Here is an 18,506-nt window from a genome sequence, read left to right as displayed (position 1 = left end):
CTGTAGCTACAGACCAAAAAAAAAAAAAAGCAGAAATAAGACTACTGTTCATTTTTTTTTCATGTAAGAATTGTTGCTGTAAAGGGAGAAGAGTCTTTGAATTCTGTTCTGAATGCCTTTATGAAAAGTAATACCATATTTAAAGGAATAAAGACCTTCATAAAGATATTTATACTCGCTTTTCTATGACTTGTTCTTGGTAAGCTTTATTGGCACATCTACGATTCCTGAAATAGCTAGTATTTTGCTGGTTTATAGTCAGTACAAACAACAATGGTTGCCTTTTTTTTTACATTTATCTAGACAGGTGTAAATGAAATGCATAGTACAGAAGTAGAGAATCAAAATGCAAATCTTTCCCCCTCAAGGTCCGATTTAGTTTCTATGCAAGACAATGTGTTGCCTCTTTGTGAAGAAGTCCTATTTTGGAAGTGAAGCAGAAAAGAGTGCTTTGATGGCAACAAAACAGTACTTTGGGCTTCAAGAACTAGTCATAAACTGGAAAAGCAGAAAAAAATACAAAAGAAGCATACATAAGAACCCTGTCTAGCAAAATGCTTCAAAATGTGTATGTCTAAACTATTTTCTATTTACCCTAGGTTCTTGCTAATTAAAAGTAAACTCACATAAACATCATGGTAAGTTGGTATTCAGCAATAGTTGAGATGCCCAGAAATATTCTTTAAGCCATTTTTCTCTATTTAAAATCAATGTCCTGGTTTGGCTCAAACCAGGCCAAATAGCCTTAGAGAACCCAAGGTCACTGCTTATGAGTAAAGAGCCGAAGGGGGGTCGCACCTGCAGGGAGTAGTGGACGGGGCAGGTGACCCAGGATTGACCAGCAAGGTATTCCATCCCATACATGTCATTCTCACTTTCCTGTTTATCACTAACCCACTGCCTCCTGGAGGTGGGGCCCAGGAGGGAGGGGCCCTCCTGTCTCCCACTGATTGGTACCAGCTTTGCCAAATCTCCAGTTAAAAGCCTGCAGGTGTGATGGCAGTGGAGCTACTGCATTTTCCCCTCTGCCTGTGCTGGGGGGAGGTACTGCCTTTTCCCCTCTGCCTGTACTGGGGGGAGCAACTCTGCCTGAGGAGGATTTCCAAGCTCTTGATCTTGGTTTTGTACATATTTGTATATATTTGGTTATTTCTATTATTATTATTGTTATTATATTCTTTTTCATTATTATAGTTTATTAAAACTGTTTTAACTTTCCAACCCATAAGTCTCTCTCCCTTTTCCCTTTCCCTTTCCCTTGGTGGGGGGGGGGAGAGGGTTAACAGAGAGCATCTGCCACCTGGTTAATAGCTGGCCCAGCTTTAAACCGTGACATTCCACTTGACACTGCACATGAGCTTTTGCTCAATAAACTGCCATAGTAACAGTTGAGCTCCAAATCCAAATAAAAACCTATATTTTCACCCAAGAGCCAAAAAGCGGAGTCTGGTTTCACTAACTGGAAATTAAACCTTCACAGTAAGAGGATGAAGGGATCACCAGACTAAATTAGCTGTTCTGCCTTCTCCTAAAGTGATTGTAAGTCAAGGCAGAATCAAGCAAAATGGCACTGCCCAGTAAGGCTGACACTGTCTGCAAAGTTTTTGCACCTCACACACAGTTTTAAGGAGTAAGATAGTCTTCTTCTACCCTAGAACAATGCGTTTTATCTCATTTTAAGTCTTTGAATACTACCAACCACATTAACAAAAAAAACCAATTTTATTCTGACAAGTTATACTTTATTCTCACAAGTACTGGAGTCTGCTACTTGCTGAGGTTGGCGTTTTAAGTGTCTCCTTGCACCCTTCCTTAATTAAGTATTTGCAATTATGAAAGGGCACTGGCAATTCACTTCCCATTACTTTTGCTGAGGATGACCTGGAGCAAGATTTATGTGGGGTCTAAGAAGATGATCCATTCCTTTGACTTTGCAAGGGGCAGTGATAAAAAAATAAATCTTTTACCTGATGCACCTTCCATTATGGAGCCACTTTTTCTCCTTATGACTCTGAACACATTTATCAAGCATGTATGCACTGCATGCCCTTTAAGACTATACTAAGGAGCTGGTCACCGAGATCATTTGCCACCTTACTCTGAAAATCCTGACTGAATTTGGTTTCCGAGCACAAGAAGCAAGTCTGGAATGGCCTCAGAGGTGCCTCAGCTGCTGCCTAAATCATTTGTGTGTCATCAGCTGCCCACAGGAAGGGAACGGACAGGACTCGGCATACCAGTAATTCACAGATCTTAGTTAAGGCAATTTAGGTTTGGTGCCACTGGAAGAGGGAACTGAGAGAACAGAGAACCAGGAAAACTTTGATTTATCTTTCTCTTAGCTGAAGTCCTGAAGATTGAAGACAAGACTAACCCTTTTAAAAGCACAGTCCAGGCTGATGAGATGTTACTACTGCTTAGCAGACAGAGCTCATCCACCATGCTTTCAGCTTAGAAACAGCACTCCTTTTTACATAAATTAATTTAAGCTATTGCAATAGATACCATATCACTTACCCTAAAGCAGCAAAGCACAATATTTTACAAATTTGAAGTCACTCTATTTAATGGAGCAGTCTGAGCGAAAACACCATCACCTCTGAATCAGGCTGGAGCTCAAACTCATTCTAATTAAACTCTTCAATGCATTTTTTAGCCAGTGTTTTACTTATAACTGGTACTCGCATACGTATATCTACAGCCAGATAACTAAAGACCTGATGAGCTACATGCTATTCTTATTGCATTTAAATTACGAAAATAGAGATCACACACTTCCATGCAAAAGATACCACCTCAGCAAGAGAGCATGTGCAATATCAAGAAAGTCTAAACAATTATTCAGTGCGTGATTTAATACTACCTCAACTGATGACTTTTATATATATATAAACAAGCCTCTCAGAACAACTTAAACACTACAAATATGAATGGAAACCAAGAAACTGGAAAAGTCAGCTTTTCCAAAAAGCATTGCCCCTGCCACACTGCCACCATGTACTTTATATTTTTACTGTGCTGCAAAAGATGTACTTTGCCAAATAAATTACAGAGTAAAAGGATCATGAGTAAACAAATATTATTGGGAGAAACAAGACTTTGATTCTTCTCAATTCGGTATGTTTAAGTCAACCTTAAATTTATACAAAGATTTTAGTTATTTAATATTCTTTGTAAGAATAAAAATCTAAAAGTCTTTCAACTCATCTAGGTTTTTCTCTTCCATCTTAACTTAATAGTGTGGTCATGGACTGATGCAAAATGCCATTTGGTAGTGCTGGGAGACTGCATCCCAGGAAGAGTGAACACGGTGTTGGCAAATTTTTTGTTTATATGCTAAAGGCACAGGGGTACTACAGGGAATTTCCCGCATGAACACGACAATTAAGATTGAAATCTGAGAGCTAAATACCCTGCACAGAAGCCAAGCACAAGCGGTCTTTTGCTGGAGTCCTTAGAAAAAGCATCTTCTACCCCAAGCTCTCAAGCGCTAGAAAAGTCAATTGCTGGCTCCCACTGCAGCTTTGACACTCGGAGCCCGCTGTAATTGCAAGGCTGCTCTGCAGAGCTGGATCCGCTCCGTGGCAGCAGGGTGTGGGCTCCTGATGTACTACAGCAGTTCTGCTGTAAAGATGCTGAATACCAACCACAACATTTCTTAATACAAAGTGCAATAAGACTTCACAGCTAGCTCAACCGTCAAGGTGAGGAATTGCTCTCAGTAACAGACTTTCTGTAGGAAAGAAAAGTGGCTGATTTGAATTCTGGCACCTGAACAATTCACAGCTCATAAGACAGCTCCTCAAAAGTACATTTTAAAAATAAGTTTAAAATTGGCATGACAGAGGGGGAAGTTTCACCAATTTTCTTGAAACATTTTTTTATCTGGTTACTGAATGAACACCTATGTGCACCTTCCTGTACTTCACTTATTTACATGCACAGAGGTGGTTTTCCAGCTATGTGTAAGATGACCTATGAAAAGTGCAAACTGAGAAAGACTGGGTTTCAGTGACATTCCTAAGGAGGCAGGAGTTTAAGGAACAGTAAGCAAAGCTGCAGCCAGACAAGTTTTTTTTCCCTTTGCAGCCACTCATAAAAACTTCCACAGAGAATAAAGAATATTGTTTTTTTAATTACAAACAAACACAACTTGATCTTGACTACATATAAGTACATGACTACATACAATCTAAGTAATATAAGCATTTCCTCTGAAAAGCTAACTCTTTCTTTCTCAATTACTGCTCTTTTCATTCCAAAATTACACCTAGGATTTTATTAAAACAAAAAGGAGGGACTGATTTTAATATTGCTTGCAAACAAATTCTGTCCAAATGCTGTCGCGTTGACTGAAAAAGTCTGTATTCTTCTCATGGGACTGAATTTTGACCTGACATTGCTGCACTCTCTCTGCTGTATGCTTTAAAATAACGTATACCTGTGGAAGGGAAGAACTGTCAGACAAGAATGTTAAGACAGTCATTAGCTTTAATGTTATGCAATAGAGGAATCACTAAAAGAGTTGAATTAAGTTACTGTGGAAAGACCAGTGGTTCCTGCTTAACTTGTTTTCCTAACTGATGAAATTAAACTGGTCCCATGAAACACAGAAGCCAAACCCAAAGCAATTAATTCTAAGTGAGAGAAACACAGGAAAAATAAACCTACTGTTTTCAAAAAAAATTTCATCCTAACACATGACTAATGGTAATACCATTCCCAATTAAACACTTTATTAGAAAACAAGGAAATCAAACAAGGATGCATATATGAATGGAAAGATTTTCTTTTCAATGCTTACACATGTATTTTACTGAAGAATTTTTTCTAGCACCTAAAATCAAAATACGTTTGGTAACAGACCCTAATACAGAGAACAAAAATGTTATACTTAGAACTGAGTACCAAACTCCTTTCTCACAAGAACCAATTAGGAAGTTAGTACTATCTATAAAGTTGCATCTACATGCAAATTAAAGGCTCAGTGTTCAGTTGCTTAAAAAAAAAAAAAGAAGAAAGACTTATTTACTAGCCAAATCTTAAAACTGTTATCTACGATAAAGACAGCATTGAAAATAAGATTATTTGGTAGGTAAGAAGGGAGGTTGGCCTCTGAACATAAAAATAAAAAATAAAATTAGTGGCCACAATGAAAAAAGTAATTTCATCACAAAATGCAAATGTTTCAGTGTATCCTCAAACTTTCATTTTGTAAACAAGAGAAATATTCAGATCTCTTTCTAAAAAAAAACTATTTTCAAAATAAAATCTAAGTATTCTGTGTTGCAAATGGCAAACATTTCAAACTACAGAGTGGTTTTAAACTGCAAGTGTTTAAATACTCCATCATTTGGGCAGGGGCACCAAAATTATATGCCCGGCTGAATTTTTCCAAAGGATTACTACTTGCTGAAAAAGTTCAATGCAGCTGTTATGTCAAGCCATATGCTGCAACGGATGTCCTCTATCACTCCAGATTGCCTTGTTTGATATTTCCTCTTAAACTTAGATTTGACCAAAGTAAAAAAAAAAATACGAAAATCATTTATGTAGTGTATTAACAAGCAAATAATGAAATCTGCTTCATTGCCATATGCATCAAAACCACTTGAATTAATTTTCCATAGAACATGCATCTCACTGATTATAAAAGGGAAAATCAGTTATTTCCCATTTAGACTTGGAAGTTGATGTGGTTCATGCGTGGGAGGTATCCCAGTGCCAGAGAGAAAAGGAAAGCAAAAAGGGACCACTTGGTTTTTGTGCTGGGACTGAGTGTGGTAAATTCAGGACAAGTGAATGGGAATTTGCCTGGGAAACAAGGAGAAGGAGGCAGGCTGTGATGGGAAAATTGATGAAACCACCCCCAAGCAGACCCCTAAGAGAGAAGAGAGAGGGAGTCCCCTGCTAGGGGCATCACACTGCTCCCAGCCAAGACCATGACACTCCGGTGACTTGTTCTGGCTCTCCTCTGTTCACCTCCAGGGAAACAGGCACTGCCGACCTGAAGAAGATTTTGTATCGCCATTTTATCAGTACATTCCTTTTCACCTATAACAATACTTTGAATCACAGAATGGTTTGGGTTGGAAGGGACCTCTGGAGATCATCTAGTCCAATCTCTGCCAAAGCAGGTTCCCCTAGAGCATGTTGCACAGGGGCGCATCCAAGCGTGTTTTGAATACCTTCAGAGAAGGAGACTCCACAACCTCCCTGGGCAGCCTGTTCCAGTGCTCTGTCACCCTCAAAGTAATGAAGTTTTTCCTCATATTCAGATGGAACTTCCCGTGTTTCAGTTTGTGCCCATCATCCCTTGTCCTGTCACTGGGCACCACTGAGAAGAGTCTGGGCCCATCCTCTCAACACCCTCCTCTAAGGTATTTGTAAGCATAAAATGAGTGCTTCAACTTGCACAATAAATCGGTGCCCCAGCCTGTTGCTAAGAAAGCAGCGCAGAAGATGTTAGAAAGCATCTATTTTAAAACCTTTCCTTATTTGGCTGGGAGCAGCAGGGGTGAAGTAGTTAATCTGATAATTCATAACGAAGTTGAGAATGACTCTTCATGAACACAACAAATCCTATCAGTTGGCTTTCCCATTTTCAGAGCCAAAATAGTGACAGCATATTGAGAAAGGGGGCAAAGATTGTTTTATAATTAGACAGTAAAATGTAATAGATTTTGTATAAAATGATTCAGTTGAACTGTCAATATTGTTTACATAAGTGTTATTTGATAAGATAGCATCATTTCTGAAGCAAAATGTCACAATTAATTAAATTACTTTTAGATTTGCCATTACGTATGAACTACAAATAGGTGTGTTTTGAATGGCTCTAGAATTTCTTGGAGATGTCATAGCCTATAGATTGGAAATCAGTTTCCCAACAACTTACAGGTGTAAGCTGTGAGGCCTTCCACTTCCTCAGTTTGCAAGGAAAATGGCTACAAAGACTTGGTGTCTCAGTAGGTAATTCCACAATGGGTTCGTAGGAAGACTTTATAAAATGCCAATTAATTCCTGCTCTGAATTTGTTTGGAAATCACTTCCACATTCCTAGAAATGATGACAATGTTTTCTGTAGGTGATGCTAAAATCTAAAATTTAAACTTTGCCAGACTGTAGAATCATACTATAACATACAATGGTTGTCTACATTAAGCCCACACCCAGGGCTAAAAAGTAACAGTTTTTCTCTCACCCAATGTCCCTTCCCCAACCGAGGAAGGGAATTGGGAAAAGGAGGGAGACTTGTGGGTGAAAATTAAACAGATTTAATAAAATAAAGAAACAAATATCAATGATAATACAAAACACACAAAATTGTACTTAGGTACAGAGTTGCAGCAAGTTGCACCAGGAACAGCAATATTTGGGACTAAGAAAGAGGGAGGAGAGGAAAGCAAAAACAGCCCCTCCAAGCTTTCTCTTTTATAGTGAACTTGATGTTAATGATATAGAATACACCTATGCGCCAGCCTGGGTCAGCTGCCCCGGATTTAGCTGCTAATGGTCCTGATCACCATGGCTGGCCACAAACTGAAACAAAAACCCAATGAAACCAGGACAACAGTGTTCCTCCTGACACACGGCTGTGCCTTGTTAGAGCACATCCACTGACTGTGAAATGACAGCTCATTAGTCTGGAGAAGTACAAACAGATATTTAAAGTACTTTCTAAAAATTATGATAATGCAATAGTGATTTTTGAAGACTCTCTGTAAAACCTTAAAGTAACTGATTACTGCGGTGGGAAAAGCAGAGTAGCCCTGTACTCCACTAACCATGCCACTGCCATTGCTAGTAACAGGCCAGAGGGTTTGTACTACCTTGGTGAGACCTCCGAAGTTGAGTTGCTTGAAGTTGTGTTGGGGCACTTGGACCTTTAGCTTGATTAACTCTAGCAACCGCTTCTGCAGACCAAGTGGTTTCACTTGTTTTGCTTTTGCTTAGCTTTGCATAATGGTGTGGTATAAGCGTAATTTTATCAAGGCAGCAGTAACAAGTAGTTTTTTGGGTTCACCAAATCCTTGGTTTCCTTTTTTCCCCATAGCAAGATTTTAAATGTAACAGCAAGGAACCATAAACTATTCTATGCAAAGTCTGAGCTGTGAGATGAAATGCATGTTTATACTGCAATCTGAAACTTGCAGATTTGACGAAGTTTGGCATTTTATATGAAATTCTCACTGGCTCATAAAACTCAGGGCAGAGGTTGAAGAATACATTGATTAAAAGTAGCTCAAGCAACGGGAGGGAGTCAAACTATTACGTAACCTTTGGGAACTGAAAAGGCTTTTGAACTTTAAGAAAGAAATACTGAAGCAACTATAATTCCTCATTCAGCCATTGGCTTCAATCCAGAGTAAACAGATACAAATTTTCAGCACACAAATAATTTTATTAACGTTGAAAACAACTGTTATTGAAAATAATTAATTAGAAGTAAATTAGTACAAAAGATTTAATAAACTTTTAAAACTGATTGTGGTAGGATATTGTACTTACAATTACATCCATTTAAAGAAAGAGTAGGAAAGATTTATTAGAGCTAGGACGCTTCAAATCTCCCATTTGCATGAAAAGCATTTAAAGCATACGAATCTGACCTTAAATCTATTATTTAAAAAATAATTAAGCTTGAAGTCTGTAAGTCACCTGCCTCTGTGCTTGCTAAGTTCCTCAAAGCACTTGTTTGAAGTTATTACAAGGAATTTGCTTATCTGCAGAAGAGAAACTAAGCAAGAAATGAATGAACATCTTTTCTTGCCAAAACCAAAACAAGCACTTGTGAAAGCAGTGTTTGTGCTAGCAGTTATCTGTCTCCATGCTTAACCTTCCTAATTTCCTTGACTTGACAGGACATAATGATTGGATGTTGGAGGCGAAGGAGATGCTAATTCACAGCGCTGCATCTCAGGAGGCATTTGTATACTTTCTGCATTTATCCCATGTCTCTATTTCCAAATGATATTTGGCAGTCTTATTCTCTTAGCTAAGCATACATTGAACCAAATTTACGTCAACCTTGTAGCAGCAGTATTACCATGGTTACGCCGTCACGACAATTTAAGTGGATAGATGGCTTTTCACACTGTCTGTTCAAAAAGTTTGTGATATCCAGGATATGTACCTGAACCTAAAACATATTGTATCTTTATAATCTAATTTTCAGTTAATGTAATGCCAAAATCCTCTTTTTGGTTCCCAAAGCAACCCACTTCACACATTTCTCTTCCTACCTATCTTTTTAGACTAAATATCAAAAGCTGCTAATTAATTAGGCCTTTCACTGGCTAGGCTACCTTATACTTGCATTGCTCCATTACAAAACTTGAATATAATTAAGAAATGGGATATTTAATATGATCAACACTGGAATGACATCCAATATAAACCTTCAAAAAAAAGGGATATAATAGAGATTTTAAGAATTACACCAAGGTGAAATACTATAAGAATGCAACTCATGGAGAAGTTGATTATTCTTTACTTGAATCTGTGGGAAAGTCACATCAGAGTGGGATAAAACAGCCTTTACTCGTTTTCAAATCAAATTTCCAAAGAGCAATAGGGCTACAAATAGTTGCCACCTCTAAACGAAAAGTTTATATCACAATAAAATTTCACATCTGTGTTTACACATTCCAGTAACTAAGCTAATGTCAAGGGCACTTTTGCAGAAAATGATTACATTGATAAACTGCTTCAAGATCCTAAGTACTAAATAGTCAGCCCTCTGCCATAATATTGTTAAATATGATTTACTATACAAAAAATCACAAGTGTAATACCTTACAAAGTCCAATTAGAAAATAACATCACAACTAGGAAACAACCACAGGCATGTGATCTTGACTTTGAGAACACCCAACAGAAGAATTGCCATTGTACTAGGAAGTTAAAAACTCCAAAGAACTGGCCAGAATTACCTAAAAATACAAAATCTTAATAAATCTTCCACTGAAGTAAGCCAAAAGGTCCATTTAAATAGAATACTCCCTTAAACCTGCTTTACACATCACTGCAGGCTCACTAACTTGCAATTATACTGATTAGCAAAGAAACACACAGGGTTCAAAGGGAGCTTGTCTTGACCAATCTGCCAACAATTCATGTACATACGAATAAGCACTATGCAATCAAAAGGAGGTTTAAACTGCAGTGATTAGCTCAAACCAGACAGATATAAGGATGACAACACATAACTGCTTTCAGTAACACTGACAGACTATCAGTAAGGTTATAAATACATCATTATAAACATGTGGCATCTACTAAAAACGGAACAGAAATGTAAAACAACTACATAATAATGTTGCATAACATGGGGTGACAACAGCGGACCAACCAAGCCAAAACACAAACTGGCCATGGCTGAAATTAAAGACAACTTCAATGAATATTGGAATCCAAAATCTGGAAAGGAAATGAAAATTTTTTCCCGTCCAGCCCAACCATGGGCTAAAAACACTTGGACAACTAGTACTTCTTTGAAAGGAACACTATGTACAAAACATCTCATAATTTTTTGCAAGAATGGAATATATGCTTACTTTTTTTTTTGGTAAATGAGGTAATTTTAATAATTTATTTATTTTCAGTAGACAACAGTTAAATCTCTGACACCTTAATGTCAACCAAAATAAGGAGCAGGCTGGCTGCCAGCAGAGGAAAAAACAATTTCCTCTGTCATTATTTATAGCTGTATTTCGTTATCATGATGTGCTTTCTAAAAGTTAACCATCCACTTTTACCTTTCAATCAAATATGGTATATACAGTTTGAAAACGGGCGATAAAGTCATATAAGGGGCCTCTTTAAATGGAGCTCCTTCTAATTCAGCCAGCTTATTGTTCACAGGCAGAAACTGTGTTTCCAGTTGCAATGGATTTTGTTAAAACCAGAAGAACAGCAGTTTAAATCATTTTGTCTGAGACAGGTACCCAGTTATCAGATGGAGCTGATGGAACAAGTAGCCAGCGTAGGTTGAACCTAGCAACAGCTGCTTGACCTCACCTTCTCCACAAGGCATCAACGGGATTCCTGTGTTATCCTTACTAACACCTCACATTTTTCATGTCACTTATTTTTCCTGATAGTAAAACAAATAGAAATAATGCTAAAATTAAATTTTTGTGGAAAAGTTCATAATTAACTTTAACTCAGGAAAGGCAAGGGAGTCACAAATCAGCTACTCATCATTATTAACAAGTGAAAACATTTTTTTCTACCATCTGCAGGATCTGTGCTAATTTTGTACTGTGTTCTTGTCTATTTATATTTATTAGGAAAGTGTTAACATCTAATTATTTTAAAATAGAAGGCTTTTATTTTTTCCCATTAACAGGAGCTACTGTGGAAACTAGTAGCACAGCGCTGGGGTGAAAAAACGGCTAAATTAAGTACGATGCATCCAGCTTATACCGACTTCTTTTCATTTACAGACCTACGTGAAACAAGATATTGTAATTCAGGTTCTCCTTGACTCTCCGGAAATTACAAGAGGCTGTAGGCCATGCTGAAGTTTCTATTTCTATCAGAGTATTTAACTTCTGCGTAAATTTATATATTCATTGGTATACCTCAGTTTATCCAGGTTCTTGCTAAAAAACAGTGATTGTGGAAGTGTTTCTGGAAGAGTAATCTTTCAGTATTTCAGGAATTATTTCCTGGGCCATTTAATTTCACAACAGCCAGGCAGCAAACTTCCCTCACGGCTTCTACATGTGAGCCTGCACTGAAACCATTTGCTCCATGTGAAAAAGCCTTGAAGATGTATCACTTTGCAATAAGGTTCAGTTTGCCCAATCCAAAAATTTGAACATGGCAAGGTTTTCCCATATTAGCCTGAGTACTCTGCTACCAAGGAGGAGAAAGACGAGATAAAGGAGGAAGTGCAAAACTCCAATTTGAAGAGATTATGGCAGAAAGCAACCTCTGGAAAAGAGGACAAGCCACAAACGGCACTGAAGGCAATCCTGACAAGCAAGGAGCTACTGGGACAGAAAGCTGGTCTGCAGGTTTAAAAACCCTTCCAAAACTGTCTTGAGATAGTTGGAAATTGAAATTATAATCTCCTTGGAGAGAAGCAACAAGAAGGAAGAAAATGTGCTTGTTTGAGGAAGGAACTAACATCACAACTTCTGCTCTAGTGGGCATGTGCTTCACAGTACTTGGAGCAGGTGATGAACGCTTTGCTACTGTTCAGACAAATTGAGCTGCTAAAAACCTCTCCTGCCCACATTTCTTTCCTCACAGCTAAGTGCCTACTCAGAGTGATTCACACCTTCGTCTTGCCAGATTTCTGGACAGGTCATTTAGACTTGATAGGCTCATTTCCCCATCTGTACAACTGAGATAACGACACTTGTCCACCTAAGAGAACCTCTGTGAGCACAAATGCTACAGGAGCATTTAGGGGCAGCAATGACAGAGCCTATATGAATTCCTAAGGCAGGAACTTTGTGCCCTCTCTAAAAGTAACAAACAACAACAGCTTTTAGGTAGACAGGATGCACAATGAATAAGAGATGGAAAGGCTCAAGGTATTACATTTACTCCTAAACCACACATTTCCTATTATTTTCTCTGTGCTTCCTTCAGGCTATGGTGATCAAATAACTACCTTTCTTCCACCTCAACTCAGGAAGGCTGATGGGAAGCAGGAGGAATTTCTTTTATTTTCCCTTGTGCCCATGACCAAGCCAAATTTTTTCATGACTGAGGCAGCTGCTGCAGGAACTATCTTTCCTTCCACAGAAAGGACAGAGGAAAGGAATTTAACTGGGGCAGCCGTCACACTACAGCACTTCACGAAAAAGCAAATGAGAACTGATTCAGATGCGCGATTCCAGCCTGTTTCCTAAGAGATGCAAGATGAGAGGTGCAGCTATGAGCCTTGCTTTGGAAAGGAGCTTTAGAGAACATCACAACTACCAGGGTTCATTTTCAAAGCAAAGGGCAGTGATTTGCATTCTGAAAGGCATAAAACCCAGCCAAGCCAAACAGTTGTCTTCATAGAATCATAGAACCATTTTGGTTGGAAAGGACCTTTAAGATCATTGAGTCCAACCATTAACCTAATACTACCAAGTCCATCACTAAACCATGTCCCTAAGCACCACATCTATACGTCTTTTAAACACCTCAGGGACGGTGACTCAATCACTTCCCTGGGCAGCCTGTTCCAATGCTTGACAACCCTCCCAGTGAAGAAATTTTTCCTGATACCCAATCTAAACCTCCCCTGGTACAACTTCAGGCTGTTTCCTCTTGTCCTGTCGCTTGTTACCTGGGAGAAGAGATCAAGACCCACCTCACTACAACCTCCTTTCAGGTAGCTGTAGACAACAATAAGGTTTCCCTGCAGCCTCCTTTTCTCCAAGCTAAACAACCCCAGTTCCCTCAGCCGCTCCTCATAAGACTTGCTCTCCAGACCCTTCACCAGCTTCATTGCCCTTCTTTGGACTCTCTCCAGCACCTCAATGTCTTTCTTGTAGTGAGGGGCCCAAAACTGAACACAGTATTTGAGGTGCGGCCTCACCAGTGCTGAGTACAGAGGGACGATCACTTCGCTAGTTGTGCTGGCCACACTATTTCTGATACAAGACAGGATGCTGTTGGCCTTCTTGGCCACCTGGGCACACTGCTGGCTTATATTCAGCTGGCTATCGACCAACACACTCATGTCCTTTTCTGACAGGCAGCTTTCCAGCCACTCTTCCCCAAGACTGTAGCGTTGCATGGGGTTGTTGTGCCTCAAGTGCAGGACCTGACACTTGGCCTTGCTGAGCCTCATACAATTGTCCAGATCCCTCTGCAGAGCCTTCCTACCCTGAAGCAGATCAACACTCCTGCCCAACTTGGTGCTGTCTGCAAACTTACTGAAGGTGCACTCAATCCCCTTGTTCAGACCATTGATAAAGATATTAAAGAGAATTGGCCCCTATACTGAGCCCTGGGGAACACCACTCGTGACTGGCCGCCAACTGGATTTAACTCCATTCACCACAACTCTTTGGGCTCTGCCATCCAGCCAGCTTCACCCAGTGAAGCATATGCCCATCCAAGTAATGAGCACCCATCTTCTCCAGGAGACGAACTGGCTATTAAAAACAAAACAAAAATCAAAAACACACCCAGGAATACAATCTTGAAAAAACACCAGCTTTGATTCCATTTCTCAGGGTCTCCATCTTGCTCTGCTCCCCTTTCATAGATGTCCAGCACTCCTGATGCTCACTGTCCCTGGAAGCTGCATCAACCCATACAAAGGCTGGTTACTGCCTACCATTGATGGTCAGTATGTACTCTTCTTGGTAGGAACAGTTTGAGGGCATGCTAGCACACACATCCTTTCTTTCTGCGGAAATTCAGGAAAATTTAACAACATACCGTGCAATGGAAGGAACGTAAACTGTAGCCTAGTATCTTTTCTTTAAATGACCTAATGACATTCTGTGTTCTGTCTACAGACAGCATGGGAAGTGCCACTGCGACTGCTGAGGTGTACTGCTGATGTTCATTAGCAGTTTGCCACTTACTACTCAGAATAAATAGGCAGAATGTTCCCTGGAGCCAGGACACAGACAACATAAACAAGAGACAAACAAGTATGTTGAATCCGAAGCAGTGGTTACACTTTATTAGATCTGTCAGCAATTCTGTCACTCTGCAGGAGGCATCATCCAAGCTCGTGTAACCCAGTATCTCTGCCCCATTAATCCTGCCTAACAAGTATGAGATGATAGGTGTTGTAACTAAGAAACAAAATTAAATATAAAAATCTACATTTAATATAAAAATCTGCATTTAATGAACACCATGCAGTTTATTCAGACACCCTCAAGGAAGGAACCTGGAGTCAACCAAAGGACGATAATCTTATCAATTGTATCCTAAATGAGGCCTAACTCACAAGGGTAAGTAACTTCTGCAGAAATGTAGATGATAGTGTATACTTTGATGCTTCTATGACAGAAATGAGAACTTTCCTTATATATTTGAGTAGGAAAATCATAATGGAAATAGAGGCATTGTAAAATACGATAATGAAAAGATCTTAAGATTTTTTTATTTGTAGCATTAAATTAATCACCACATTGATATTAGCAATCAAATAGAAGTGAAAAATAATAATAAAAAAACATCTAGCTTCTGTTTTGCATTTCAAATAGGATACCTTAGGGGCATGGGGAAAAAAATCTCCATACGTTTCAGATAGGTGCTGTTTGACAGCGTTTCTGTACTTCTGAGAAACATCTTGAATTTCACAAAAGTCCAAACAATCGTAAAAAGATCAGATTCTACTATATCATGAAAGAAATAGACTTCACTGCTACCTGCATGCCCTGTGTCTAACATACATCACATAGCATGCTATCAAATTTCAGAAAAAAGGCTTCAGAAGATGACATTGTCCATATCTCCAACATGCTTTCCCATTTTCCTATCAGAACCACAAGAAAGGTAAAAAAACCCCAAACAAATCCTCCTTTTCACTATATAGGATATAAAAGAAACTAACAACAGCTTCTAAGAAAATTCAGTAAAATCCAGCTTCTGCATATGGAGCCCTATACCAGACAGGAGGGAGAGCAGAGGGAGAGCAGAGGATTCTCACCACAACATATCTGTTTACGTAGCACATCTCCCCCAAGAGCATTCATGGCTAACCAAGAACAAAGTCACCAGAAACCGTAAGTGCAAACCATGTCTGCATCTGTAAACTGCATGACTTTGAATAAAGCTATTCATACATTGCAAATATTCAAAGCACTTGAAAGTGTTTTGTTACAGCAAAGAAGATGGTAATAAAATAAAGTTACTGATGGAGCAAGTGGCACGCAGCACAGAACTGGGCTTGCAGGGCCTGTGTAGAGTTTGAACAAAAAATATTGAAAGATTCAAACCTGTGACCAGTTCTCTGATCTCCAAATCTGTAGTCTTGCGAAGTAACCGTACTAATGCTGGGATACCACCACAGTTTTTCAGAGCAATTTTGTTGTCATCATTTGCCTTCCCATATACCAAGTTTCTCAAAGCTCCACAGGCACTACGGTGGACTTCTGTCATCCGATGGTCCAATAGGTCCACCAGTAATTGTATTCCGCCTTGTCTTCTTATCTGAAACAGTCCAAAGCGATAACAATAAAATTAGGGAATGAACACTGGCATTATATATGCTATCCAACGTAATTAAGCTGTGGTTTATGCAGGCTATGCTCCAGCAAAGGTATGCTGGTAGCCTTGCAAAGCTGCTACGTTACATCGCTTTGATTCCTCGCATTATTTTCTCAGTGGCACCATAACTGTACAATGACAAGCCTGAACCTCCGTAAAAGCAGCCAAAAGTTAGTCAAGAGTGTTGCCTCATCAAGATTTCTCAAGGTTTAGCAAGGTTTGCCTTGGCAAGGGTTTCTCCTGTGCTGGAGAAAACATCATCTGCTTTGGACTGTAACACATCACAGCTAGAGGAAAAACCACAAGACTACAGCAAACAAAAAAAAGCACTTAAGGTAATAAAGCTTTCAGGAGTCCCTCCTTTTACATTCAATTACTGGGAATGTGAGCAGCTACTGTAGTCTCTATAAGGATGTTATATCAACAAAATTGGGAAAAGCAAATATGAAAGGAAAAGGAGGAAGTTTGCACAAACATAAGGACAAGGATGATGGATGAATCATGGAAAGCTTGTTCTGTTATGACTGAGAGAGACCCTTAAGTGATGCAGGAACAGAAGTCTCATTCATTCCTAAGGTGACCTACAAAATAAATTTCTAATGCAGTATCTTATATAAAATACCATTCTAGAAAAAGCACAAAAATATTTGAGGCAAAAGAATACCAAGAACAATTTATTATAAAATCCATTCTCAACAAATCTATCTTTACTGTTCTCTGGCACTATTTGCTCCTCAAACAGTAACCAGTCTTGGATCTAGTTTTAAGAAACTAGACTGATTCATAACACCCAAGGAGTACACTGCTTCAGCTTCAAGTAAGTTACATAGACATCTCTACCAAAAAGTTTCTCCATGTGTGTTGTCGGCTAAGGCGCAGAGCAAGCCGAGCACTTCAGCTGCCCATTTTACCACGTCTAGTAGCAATATTTTGCCTAAGAGAGTAAACCAGAGACAATTGGAAAGTGTTTTCAAAACTGCAGGGAAAGGTGGAACATTAATTTTAGAATTAAAGTTTATGATGAAAAGGTTTTGACATCTGTGTGAAGTTCTTCTTGCATGGGAATGCACTCTTGGGGCTCTTTGCACGGGGGAGGCTTGGGAGTAGGAAATGGTTAAATGAAGCACACCAAAATTTATTAGAAATTCATGCTGTATCTACTAACTTTAAAGTATTTAAGTACAACTGATGTATGGCATTTCATGAATCTAACACAAGCTTCAACAAGGCCAAGTGTCAGGTCCTGAACTTGCATCACAACAACCCCATGCAATGCTACAGGCTTGGGGAAGAGTGGCTGGAAAGCTGCCTGGTGGGAAAGGACCTGGGAATGTTGGTTGACAGCTGGCTGAACATGAGCCAGCAGTGTGCCCAGGTGGCCAAGAAGGTCAACAGCATCCTGGCTTGTATCAGGAATAGTGTGGCCAGCACGACTAGGGAAGCGATTGTCCTCCTATACTCAGCACTGGTGAGGCCGCACCTCAAATACTGTGTTCAGTTTTGGGCCCCTCACTACAAGAAAGACATTGAGGTGCTGGAGAGAGTCCAAAGAAGGGCAATGAAGCTGGTGAAGGGTCTGGAGAGCAAGTCTTATGAGGAGCGGCTGAGGGAACTGGGGTTGTTTAACCTGGAGAAAAGGAGGCTGCAGGGCGACCTTGTTGCTGTCTACAGCTACCTGAAAGGAGGTTGTAGTGAGGTGGGTCTTGATCTCTTCTCCCAAGTAAGAAGTGATAGAACAGGAGGAAATGACCCCAAGTTGTGCCAGGGGAGGTTTAGATTGGATATTAGGAAGAATTTCTTCACCGAAAGGGTTGTCAAGCATTGGAACAGGCTGCCCAGGGAAGTGGTTGAGTCACCATCCCTGGAGGCATTTAAAAGACGTATAGATGTGGTGCTTAGGGACATGGTTTAGTGGGACTTCGCAGTGCCAGGTTTACAGTTAGACTCGATGATCTTAAAGGTCTTTTCGAACCTTAATGAATCTACGATTCTATGGTTCACTGCAAATAAAGACTGAAAAATTATTCAGGCTTTGAGGTTCCAAAATTGAGCTATACAAAATTACTCACTGAAGTTCTGAAAACCAAAGTTCTCTTTCTTCTACCAGGTTATCTGGCCTATTTCTGATTTTGTAATAACAGCAAGGCCCAGTAGCAGAGCAGTTTTGTAGTTAAAAAGTGTATATACTCAGTGTCTATACAGTTGTCTAAATGCCAAAGTAATAGTGTTTAAAGATAAACTAAGATATTTTCCCTTAAACAGGCACTATATCAGTATATCATATCTAACTTTCTGAGCAATATGCAGGTCACCTGGAA

General features: G+C 39.4%; 1 protein-coding gene across 1 annotated transcript in view; it reads right to left on the bottom strand.

Annotated features, from left to right (window-relative positions):
- The window catches only part of CTNND2 (catenin delta 2), a 570,838-nt gene that overhangs the window by 149,449 nt on the left and 402,883 nt on the right, over positions 1–18,506 (bottom strand). The window contains exon 10 of the mRNA XM_068395844.1: positions 15,918–16,131. Within this exon, the coding sequence (XP_068251945.1) occupies positions 15,918–16,131 (214 nt within the window). The remainder of the gene's footprint in view (positions 1–15,917; positions 16,132–18,506) is intronic.

The sequence above is a fragment of the Nyctibius grandis genome, chromosome 3 (assembly GCF_013368605.1).
Source record: "Nyctibius grandis isolate bNycGra1 chromosome 3, bNycGra1.pri, whole genome shotgun sequence".
In the NCBI taxonomy this organism is placed as follows: Eukaryota; Metazoa; Chordata; class Aves; order Nyctibiiformes; family Nyctibiidae; genus Nyctibius; species Nyctibius grandis.
The sequence above is the reverse complement of the archived record's forward strand: the minus strand, read 5'-3'. Positions and strand labels throughout refer to the sequence as shown.